Source organism: Condylura cristata, unplaced genomic scaffold, assembly GCF_000260355.1.
Source record: "Condylura cristata isolate star-nosed mole 26May11 unplaced genomic scaffold, ConCri1.0 scaffold00005, whole genome shotgun sequence".
In the NCBI taxonomy this organism is placed as follows: domain Eukaryota; kingdom Metazoa; phylum Chordata; class Mammalia; order Eulipotyphla; family Talpidae; genus Condylura; species Condylura cristata.
Window position 1 is genome coordinate 13,186,161 of NW_004567106.1, and position 10,817 is coordinate 13,196,977.

A 10,817-nucleotide genomic window follows, 5' to 3' on the forward strand; every position below is an offset into this window, starting at 1 on the left:
TACAGGCTAGAGGTGTGAGGGGTGAGAGGATTTACCAGAGACAACAAACTTTAAATTTCATAACCAATAATGCCCACTAACAAACAGGTTTGGCTTCCAAACTCTGACTGCACTTTTTTTAAAAAAGATTTATTTATTTATGTATACAGAACTGGGGTACAGGCCAGAGGTGCAGGGGCGGTGAGAGGATTCACCAGAGACAGAGTGGGGAGCAGCGGGTGGGTCAGGAGAGGTCTGCTGTGCCATGTGGGCAGGAATCGAACTTATGCTGAAGTGGCTTTAGCTTCTTAGTGCTGTGCTTTAACCTGCTGCGTCATCAGGGAGGGTCCTGACCGCACCTTTTATTTCTATTTTATTTTATTTATTTCTTTTATTTCTATTGTAAAGAATAGGTAGAGAAAGAAATAATTCTAAACCACAGTGCTGGGAATGCACAGATTCAGGAGATTACCAAACTATATGGTCCTGATCAAGTTCTTATGTAAAGTTTTAGCTTTAGGAAGTTTGCATATTCTCCTTGAGCTGTCTACGGAACTTGGGTTCCCACAGAGTCTTCTGTAGAGCCCAGGTTCCCATGTGTCTCAGGGTTGGGGGAGGAAGGTGGCTATCTTGCACTGGTTTACCCACAACCTTCTAAGTTTTAACTTCAAAATTCCATATCTAGGGAAATTCCTTTGCCCCCAGCAAAGGGTACCTAAAAAAGGCAGTGAAAGACTGGGATCCTCTCTCAACCTCCATAGAGACCCACCCCAACTTAAATCAGTTTTATATGGTAGGTTTTATATTATATTTGCAAGGTGGTTCAGGTTTTCTGGGTTTATGTTTGAAAATCAAGATGTTACTACTTGAACAATTTTATGTAGAAAAGATATTTTGATGGGAGAAATAAAGGCAACTTAAAGGCTACCTCAACAGCAGGCTACTAGTTTACAAATGCTGGTGAAGAGGCCCGGAAGCCTGTTCTCATAAACAGGGTGGACTTGTTGACAAAGCAAATATCAAATTTTGCTGTGCTGCTCTGAGTTTTGTATGAGGAAGGAAATGGGGCTTTGGCACTAAGGAAAAATAGATACGATTACTTAAAATCCTGTCCTCTCCTCTCCTCTCATCTCCTATCCTATTTGCATTTCATTTAAAATAATCCTGAAAAATGAAGAACAAAGCAGAAAAATATGATTCAATAAAGCTTCCCAACATGAAGTTCTTGGACAATATTTTCCAGCAGAGAAACAACAGTCATTAATATGTAAATGAAAGATGCTAGAGGCCATATAATGTCTTTTATCATAGATATTACAAAAAGAGCATTTCCAAACAACTGTTTAGTCAGCAAATATTTGACCATAGGAACTATCATTACCTCCCACATTTATGAAAAATAAATGAACTGATGGATTGAATGGTTAAAGGGGGAATTGTGTAAACTTCCATTTCAATGTACTTAGAAAATGAGAATAGACTACTCTCAATCACTAACTTAGTATGCTTTAAACCAAGATAGACTCAATAAAAAAATGAATGAAGCATACCTTTGGTCCTCGAATAGAAAATCCTGGTTCTCCTTTAAATCCAGGCATTCCAGGTCCTCCTCTTTCTCCCTATACATTTCAAATAATACTCAGTATCAGACTTTAGCTTGTGTGAGGAGCCACAGAGTATGCCCAAAAGATGGGCCAGCTGTGACAGGCTAAGCTGATGTCTCAAACTTTGAGACAGTACATTCTCCCTATATTTTGAATTCAATCTTAAAAAAATAAACCCTGCCAGATAGGGCTACTACACCTGTTTAGAGACAGTACCCTGAAATAACAGATAGTTAGCATAGCTCACATATTTTGACTGTAAGAGTGTCTGAGATGCTTTTAATTCTGAATGGATTGCTTTCCTCAGTTTGACTTTCAGATTATAAATCCTAGCAGAGTCATCTGAATAAATGCAACAAATTCTTATCTGCTTTAGGGTCTAGGAATTGGGAAACAGTGTAAGGTGAGGTGACAAGCTTGACGCCAAGAGCAAGAAATCTGGTTTCTATTCTACAATTTGCTGCTGGGCTTTGATATGCTTATTTGTGAACTATCAGGGTTGAATGAGATAATTTCTTGGTATTATTTCAAAACGAAAATTCTAGTTCATGAGTAATATGAATCTTTCCTCCCATATGCCAAAATCCAAGTAAAAGAAGAAGACTCACAAGCATATTCTTACCTTTGGCCCAGGCGGTCCAGGAATTGATGCTCCAGGCATCCCAAAAGGGCCCATAATCCCTGGATCACCCTATTTAAAAAAACACAAAATATTTATTATATTACAAACAGAAAAATCACATATTGGAATTATATTGGAAAACAAAGAATTATATTTCCAGTAGCTTAAAATTTTGACCTGTCTCATGGACCATGTATAACTATTTGAATATATTTGCTAAACTACCACTGAAGTTGATGTTTTAAGATTTCAGTGCCTTCAGTGAGTGCATTCCATTAATTCCTGAGTAATAGAACCTTTTTAATTCTTGTTCATTCTCTTATTAGTTCATAAAAATATGTAAATCTGGGTATTTCTCTTTTGTGTTATATGCCTGGAAGCTCAGAGGGAAATTATTGTTCTATTAAAGCAATTTATCGTCAGCCTAACTCTTTTTGTACACTTGGTAGATAAATTATATACCTTCTACTTTATAACTTTTTCCTTTGTTATTTTATCCTATGGTCCATGGCATATATCAGTCTTCCATTGTATGCTATTTCCTTTCCTTTATAGAAGTAGAGAATTATGGCTAAAAAAAAAAAAAAAAGCTGAAATTTGAAGCAGAAAAATTTAAGCATTTATCAATTTTTTATTTTCAATATTGAGTCTCAGTAAAACTCAATATGAATCAGCCAGCAATATTTCTGTCCTGTCTGGCTCTAGCACAGTGATTCACAAATTTTAGGAAATAAAGAGGATTATGCAGAGTAAAATAAAGGTAAAAGACAAATACCATATGATTTCACTCAAGTGGACTATAGATAGGGATCAGACAAAGCTAAATCTAACACATGCTAGAAATATATTACAATAGAATTCAGACTAACAGAGGGAGAGAAGGAATCAGGAGTAAGAGGGAGGCACACAATGGTCTCTGGTAGAGTATTATGTGTGCCTTAATGGTGGGTGTAGTGACGTATCCGACAGGGTGGGAACATTTTGAATCATATGTAGTATTGTACACTGTTACTTCAATTAAAAAAATACAATTTTAAAAATTTTAGGAAGAAGGGAAATTGTCAGAAGTATTTGGTAAAACAAAGTCCAGAGTTTCAGCCCCTGAGATTTTGATCTAGGGTGGCAATTATATGTATATAAGTTATAGACATAGAAACTATACAGTTCTCTTCTAGCCCCCATATTAAAGTGTGATGGTGCTTTAAAATACATCATACTTAATCTCAAACAAAGCTTTATTTTAAAATAGAGAAAAATAGTTACTTTGAGTATTTGAGAGTATATAAGACATACTCGATGTCTTAAGAGTAATTAAGACATAAAGAGTAACCATTGTTATGTACAACACATTTCATATATAGTGACTTTCTCATCATGTGCTCCTGAACCACCTTCAATAGAGGGTGTTTATTTAAGAAATGCAGATTCCTGAACTCATCCACCTAAGTCCAGATCTTTGGCATGACTCCAAGAAACAGGGACTTGAAGCCAGGTAATTGATATTAATGGTCATGGAAATTTAAGAATCACTGCTTTGCATGGGATGCTTTGTTTTCTACCTTCTCTTATCTCACTGGTCTCATTCTCAGTTGTTCTTTTTTTTTTTTAAGATTTATTTATTTATACATACAGAACTGGGGTACAGGTGGGGGGGGCGGTGAGAGGTTTCACCAGAGACAGAGTGAGGAGCAGAATAGGCAGATCCAGTGAAATACACTGCTGAGGGGAGCAGTGGGCTGTCCAGGGAGGTCTGCCACACCATGTGGTCACCCCCCTGGCCGGGGATCAGACTCATGCTGCAGTGGCTGTCCTAGCTTCATAGTGCTGTGCTTTTACCCCTTGTGTCTCCAGGGAAGGCCCTCTCAGTTGTTCTTATATAGGCTTATATTTGAACATTTCTTGACACATCCAAATGGCCTTCAATATTCTCTCCCGCTCAGTCAGGGCACACACCAAATCTTGTGCCTCACAATTTTCTTTACATCTTCCTGGGTACCCTGACCCTGTCTTGGTGGGTTTTTCAGGGTATATTTACATCACTTTCATTCCACAATATTGATTTTTGTTCTTTCTGAATAACTCCAGGTGTTGAACACTTAACAATGGACCAGGAACTGTGCTAAGTGCTTTTTTGAGGTTTAGTCTTTGCAGCAACTCTTGAAATAGATACTGTTATTGCCTCCTTTCTGTGATTGCTGAGATTGGCCCTGAAAGCTCAGAATAGAATAGGATAAGCATCTTCCTCTCCTGACCTCGAAGCATTTTACTTTTGTGGTTTTTTCAGCAAAACAAAACAGAAAAATGGTATTTTGTGTAGTCATAGCTTTATCCCAACTTCTGAATATTTGGTTATTACTAGAAAATATTGACAGATTCACTCCTAGAAGCATGTCTACTCCAATGAAGATTACAAATTGTAATCTATTCCATTCTATCATGGTCTGGAACAGTTTGATATGCAAAGACTCCTTCATTTGGGAGGCTTTGTTTTGTATTTACTGAAAAGGAAATAGGGAATCTAATTTGCAAGGGAAATCTAATATTCTCTTAAAAGCAGCCACAATCACAATCTCCCCAAAGCATAAATAGGAATATAAGAACCATACCTTTGGCCCTTCAGGCCCTGGAAATCCCCTCTGTCCTTGATTTCCTTTGCTTCCTTTTTTTCCTTCATCACCCTGACAAAATAATATAAAAATACAGTTGTTGCATTAACAAACCCTCCTCCAGCTTATAACAACCATATCAAGGTTATAGTCTTGACTAACATCAATTTTAAGCCTATACCCCAATGCTAGCTCAGCTTATAGGGTTTGTCAATGTTCTTGATCAGGTTGAATGACATTAGAATGGTTCACACTTCACTGCTTAATCGAGGTGGTTTATTTATTTATTTTTTTTAAACTCTGAGTTCAGTATCTTTCTTTGGAGACTTATATTTGAATCACAGTTGTGATTTTTGCATGGCTGGTCTATTAACAGATGATTCTGAGACATTTACAGTTTTTTCCTTAGAAAGATACCCTTTCTTCTCACAACTTCAGTAACTAACTACAAGTTTCTGTTTTCCAAAAGTATATTCTAGAGATGATCATTATTTCTCCTAATGATATTAGGCAAGTATTTCTAAAAAATTTTTTGGTATGATGTTAAATAGGTGAGCCTCCCCCCAAATAAAGTAAGGATCTCATATTCTGGCAGTTCAAAGATTGTAATTTGTGAAATTCCAAAAATATATTTAAATTTCAAATTCTCACATTTAAGGTACGGATTTAATTTTAAAATTTTCATAACACATAATGCTTTTTAAGTTATCAATCACTATTTCAATAGAATTATAAATAGAACATTAGTAACTATGCAGTTTTTATTTCTACTTTACTCACGTAATTCATTAAGTTTTTATACAGCTATTGATAACTATGTTAAAGCTGCAGAAACATCTATATATTTGAACCTATAAGATACATCCGTGTGGTCTTATTGATGATTTTGGATATTCTCATCTTGACATGTAAAGATGTTATCCCAGGTGCATTCTGACAATGTGTAAAATAGATTTAAGCCAAGTTATGAAAGTGAAACTGCCATTTAATAAGTGATGTGTCTTTTTAAAAAAGATTTATTTATTTTTTTCATACAAGAACTGGGGTGTAATCCAGAGATGCAGGAGGTAAGAGGATTCACCAAAGACAGAGTGGGAAGCAGAACAAGCAGATTAACTGAAATACACTGCTGAGGGGAGCAGCAGACAAGACAGGAAAGATCTGTGTCAGCTTCCTAGTCCCAGGGGAATTGAACTCCTGCAGTTGCTGGCGACAGCTTGATTATGCTGTCTTTAAACACCTCACCATCAGGGAGGCCCCAAATGTGATATATCTTATTACTGTGTGAAAGTCTATAAATATTTGAAGAAAATGGTGGACTTCTAAGTCTCAAGGATATTTTTTCAATGCTTCTTTCCCCTTTTAATGTTCTTAAATGTCAGTCAGGATAGCTATTGAGAAAACATGTGTTGAGCTATTAAGCTGGGCTTTATGAAATATTAAGAATATAAAAATGAGCAATACATACTTGCACACAGGTAGTATTCATAATTTTTAAAAAGTAAACTTTTGGCATAATAAGTACAATTTATCTTCTCTTAGATTTAGTTCTTTTTTTTTTTTAAGAATCCTTTATTGTTTGTTTGTTTGTTTTGCATAGAGGAACTGGAGTGTAGGCCAGAGGTAAAGGGAGTAAGAGGATTCACCAAAGACAGAGTGGGGACCAGAACAAACAGATTTACTGAAGTACACTGCTGAGGGGAGCAGCCAGTGAGATGGGAGGTCTGCAGTGCCTTGTTGGTCAGCTCCCTGGCCACGGATCAAGCTCAGTCTTTGCCAGGGAGGGCCCTCGCGGTGATAGAGCTGAGACTTAACCTCTGTTCTCACAGGGAGGCCCAAGATTGGTTTCTTTCTTTTTTTCTTTAAAGATTTATTTATTTATGCATACAGAGCTTGGATTCAGGCCAGAGGTCCAGGGTGTGAGAGGCTTCACTAGAGACAGTGAACAGGCAGATCAATGAAGCACACTGCTGAAGGGAGCAGCGGGCGCTGCGCCATGTGGATCACCTCTGGGGCAGGGAATCAAACTTGCACTGAAGCAGCTGCGGCTGGCACGCAGTGCTGCGTCCCAACCCAATGCCACCAGAGAGTGCCATAGATTGGTTTCTTAATATAAGGACCAGAACAGCCAATGAGCTTCCCTCTGGGGTCAGTTCCTTACCTTGGAGCCTGGATATCCCTTCCCAGGCGGTCCTTCTGGTCCTCTTGGGCCTGGAAGTCCTGCTTCTCCCTAGAGGAAAGGACACTGAAGTCTGAGCTGACCATTCCCAGGCAGAATGTGTCAGCCCACCTTGTTTTCTCCTGAGGCCAGCGATTCTTTGTTGAGACCCTCCAAAACTGACCAGACCTGGAGTTCAGTGTCAAAATTGAGTTGGAAGTTTACCAAACTGAATAAATTCACATCAAATTACAGGTTAGTTCAGAGCAGCTGAAATAGCATGAAAATTTCTAATTTCTCAGCCAATTTCTAGATCAATAAGCATGCTTTCCTTTGGCTTTTCATTCATTTGGTGGTTTGTGGTTTAAAAAAAAAAAAAAGCCTTCAGCCTTTCCATCTGCTGTTTTTACTACCCAGGTTGAAAAGTGAATTTTCAAATGTCAATTTAAAATATTTTAGGAAGCCTTTCTGATGGGCTTACTTCCTGGAATGCATTTGCAGAATCTCCATTTGGAGGGGGAAATGTGTTTTTCCTCTAAGTTTAAATTAAAAGGCTTTCTAGGATTCCCAAAAGGATTAGGTCGCTGGAGGACACAAGTGTCAAAATACCAGAGAGAAGGCAGAGGGCAAGAGATGCTGCGCAGCTTTTCTACCTGAACCGAGAAAGGAAAAGTTAGAATTGTGGGACTTTTTTTCTTATGAAAACTACATTTATCCAGGACGGCTTATATTAGGGTCCTCTAAGACAAAATATCAGTGTGATGCGATGATTTTTTACCACAATCCTATGAAAACCCTTATTACCTTCTTTCCTGGGGTTCCATCTTCCCCAGGTACTCCCGGTTGTCCTGGGAACCCCGTTGAGCCCGGCGCCCCCTAGTGGATGAGCAAAGGTTTATTTCTTCTCAGAAGTTTACGTGTCATGCACCTACCTGCCTTTGTGTGCTTAAGATTAGATATCTATTATTGCCTGAGAAAAGTCTCTGAGGTGAGATATCTCAATAGCAGTTCATACCCATTAAACAATTTGACCCTGGTAAGTTATTGTGATTTTCCAATTTTAATTGTAGCTACAAGTTGGAGAAACTTGTATGGCATCTTATAGAAAACAAGAAGAATGTTTATGGAGCTATTGTTGGCAATATTCTTGACAACTTAAGTGTCCATCAACAGGAAAATGGATAGATATAAAATGAGGTATTTTCATACAATAACGTACCCAGAGCAATCAAAATGAAAGAATTAGAGGCATCTGATTGCCAAACTGAGATTTCAATAATTAATAAGGCAACAAGGTACCTTGCCAGGGGAGTGCAATGTCCAATGGAAATATAAAACAAGCCACATGTATAATTCAAATTTTTCTGGTAGTCCCAACTTAACAGAAACAGATGAAAATAATTCAAATAAAGTATTTTACTTTCTCTAAAATATTAGAAACACATTATTTCAAAATGCAAATAATATACAAATGTATTAGTGATGTAGCTTATTATTTTGGTACTGAACTTTATGATGCAGTGTATATACCAGCACAGTTCAGCTAATATCTGCCACATTTCAAATGCTTATTAACCACACATGGGTAGAGACTACAGTATTGGAGAGTGCATTTGTAGAGGGTACAGTAAGGAGAAAAATAGTTCCCAAAACATGCAAGTTGAGATAAATGGGAAAAGTGAGTGAAACACACAGCATGCCAAGATATAAACTAACTGGGTAGCCAGAATGAGAAGGGCAGACTTTAGATGTAGGGATTGAATTTCTGAGGATGACAAGGAGTCAGTCACAAAACAAAAGAAGGGAAACCATACTATGCTGGGTACTATATGTCTTAAAATACGACAGTTAATAATGTACCTAAGGAATAACTCTATGCCAAGAGATGCTAATTAAACAAATAAAAACAAACAAATAGCAGCCATTAAAATAAGTTAAGATTTGGTTTTTCTAACTATGGAGTTATATTGAGCATCAAATCCTTTCTGAACAAATAAATTGGTGAAATAACACAACAAATAAGCATGAATATATTGCATTTGGATAAGTAAGAGGTTACATACATTATCTAGATGTTTCTTAACAGCACAGTCAACTCACCTTTGGACCTTGTACTCCAACTCCCACTGGTCCCCTAGGACCTGTAGGTCCTGTCTGGCCTACTTCTCCCTAGTGAGGAAAGAATACTTGAAGAGTGATTGAATATAGTTGTGAAATAAAAATAATAGATTCTTGCCTTTGATCTTCTCAAGTGTTGTCTTATATCAACAAATTAAGATAAAACTGTTTCATGAATTTTCTCACTACATAATTTATGTGTATACTTACGTATATTCAAATACAAATATACATTTTTAAGGAAAAGTGTATTTGCCTGAACCTCCTTTAGATGACTGGATTTTCACCAAACTTTGATTATAATGGTCTGACTTAAAATATAAGCTATAGGATAGGTAGCATACTTAAATTTGATTTAAGGAATCCCCATGTGGAAGGCTATTCCAAAACAACTAAAATTGGCATCTGAGAAGCCAAAGTAACTGCTGAGCAGTACCACAATCAGAGAGAACACTTGAGCTTTCTGTGATAACTTCAAATAAAAAATCTAGAGGCGTGTTAATGGTATTCAATTGAGCAAGTTTTTACAGAGACTTTCTAAGGAGTGTTCCAAGAGTGGGGACTCTAACTATTATAGTTATTTAATAAAGATGAGTGAATTTGTGAAGCAACACTAAGGTCAGCATTAAGGTTAAATAATAACTTGTGTGCCTTTCTCCAAGGAATAAATAGCAGTTCTAATTTAAGAGATAATCAGTTCCACTTTAAAGAGAGTTTTCATTTGTTAGGATATTTATGACTCAATACCTTTAAGTAAATTGTTTAATATTTGGACTTACTGTGGGAGTACTGCTGAGAATGGAAATTAGTCAATTCAGAGAGGCATATAACTACTGGCAGTCTCTACTGATATTGCTGCTTGAGATGCAAGAATAGAATCTAATAAGTAAAAGTAATTTAAAAAAAAAACAAACCAAAAGATTAGGTAAATAAAAACCCTTGAGTGCATATTACAGTATCTAACCTATTGAGATACCAGTAGCATTCTCCATTAAGTAAATGTTTTTGATTTTCTTTTTACTTTCCAACTATAATTTCCTTTTTTATTGTGGCAACATTGGTTTACAACACTGTATAATACTCAGAGATACAGAATCGCACCTTTTCAGATGAATGTTACCACATGTTACTCACCAGCAAGGCACCATAGTCTTCGACCCAAGTCCTTTGGGCCCCTTCACATCCTATTGTTCACCCTCTTCTCCCCCTCTGGTAGCCTCAACTCGACAGTTAAGACTTCGAAGGTTTGTTATTAATTTGACTCTGTTTGACCCTTTGTTTTGTTTCTCTGTGTTCTACATGTACACAAAAGCAACTGATATTCTCCTTATGACTTATCTTACTTAGAATTATCCACTCCAGTTCTGTTCTTATTGTCACAAATGGCAAAAGTCGGTCTTTCTATTTTTTCTGTAGCCGAATATATCTCATTTTTCTAATTCACTCATGTATTCCTTTTTCTCTACATTCTCATCAACACTTATTATTTCTGGTCTTTTGACATGGGTCATTCTCTCAGGCATGTGATGACATCTCATTGTGATTTTGATTTGCACTTCCCTGGGGATAAGTGATTATGAACATTTTTTCATAAGCCTACTGGCCACATGTGTGGCTTCTTTGGAGTAGTATCTATTTAGCTCCTGTGCCTTTTTTTTTTTTAAGATTTATTTATTTGTGCATACAGAACTGGGGTATAGGCCAGAGGTGCAGGGGTGGTGAGAGGATTC

At 37.0% G+C, this 10,817-nt stretch overlaps 1 protein-coding gene across 5 annotated transcripts in view; it reads right to left on the reverse strand.

Annotated features, from left to right (window-relative positions):
- The window catches only part of COL28A1 (collagen, type XXVIII, alpha 1), a 140,647-nt gene that overhangs the window by 64,890 nt on the left and 64,940 nt on the right, over positions 1-10,817 (reverse strand). For all 5 annotated transcript variants that reach the window (XR_001145085.1, XM_012720911.1, XM_012720909.1 and 2 more), the window contains exons 18-23: positions 9,070-9,138; positions 7,774-7,845; positions 6,973-7,041; positions 4,812-4,883; positions 2,206-2,274; positions 1,530-1,598 (exon numbers count right to left, since the gene is read on the reverse strand). Coding sequence is in view for 4 of the 5 variants with exons in the window: in XM_012720911.1 (XP_012576365.1) it covers positions 1,530-1,598; positions 2,206-2,274; positions 4,812-4,883; positions 6,973-7,041; positions 7,774-7,845; positions 9,070-9,138 (420 nt within the window). In the remaining variant the exon portion in view is untranslated. The remainder of the gene's footprint in view (positions 1-1,529; positions 1,599-2,205; positions 2,275-4,811; positions 4,884-6,972; positions 7,042-7,773; positions 7,846-9,069; positions 9,139-10,817) is intronic.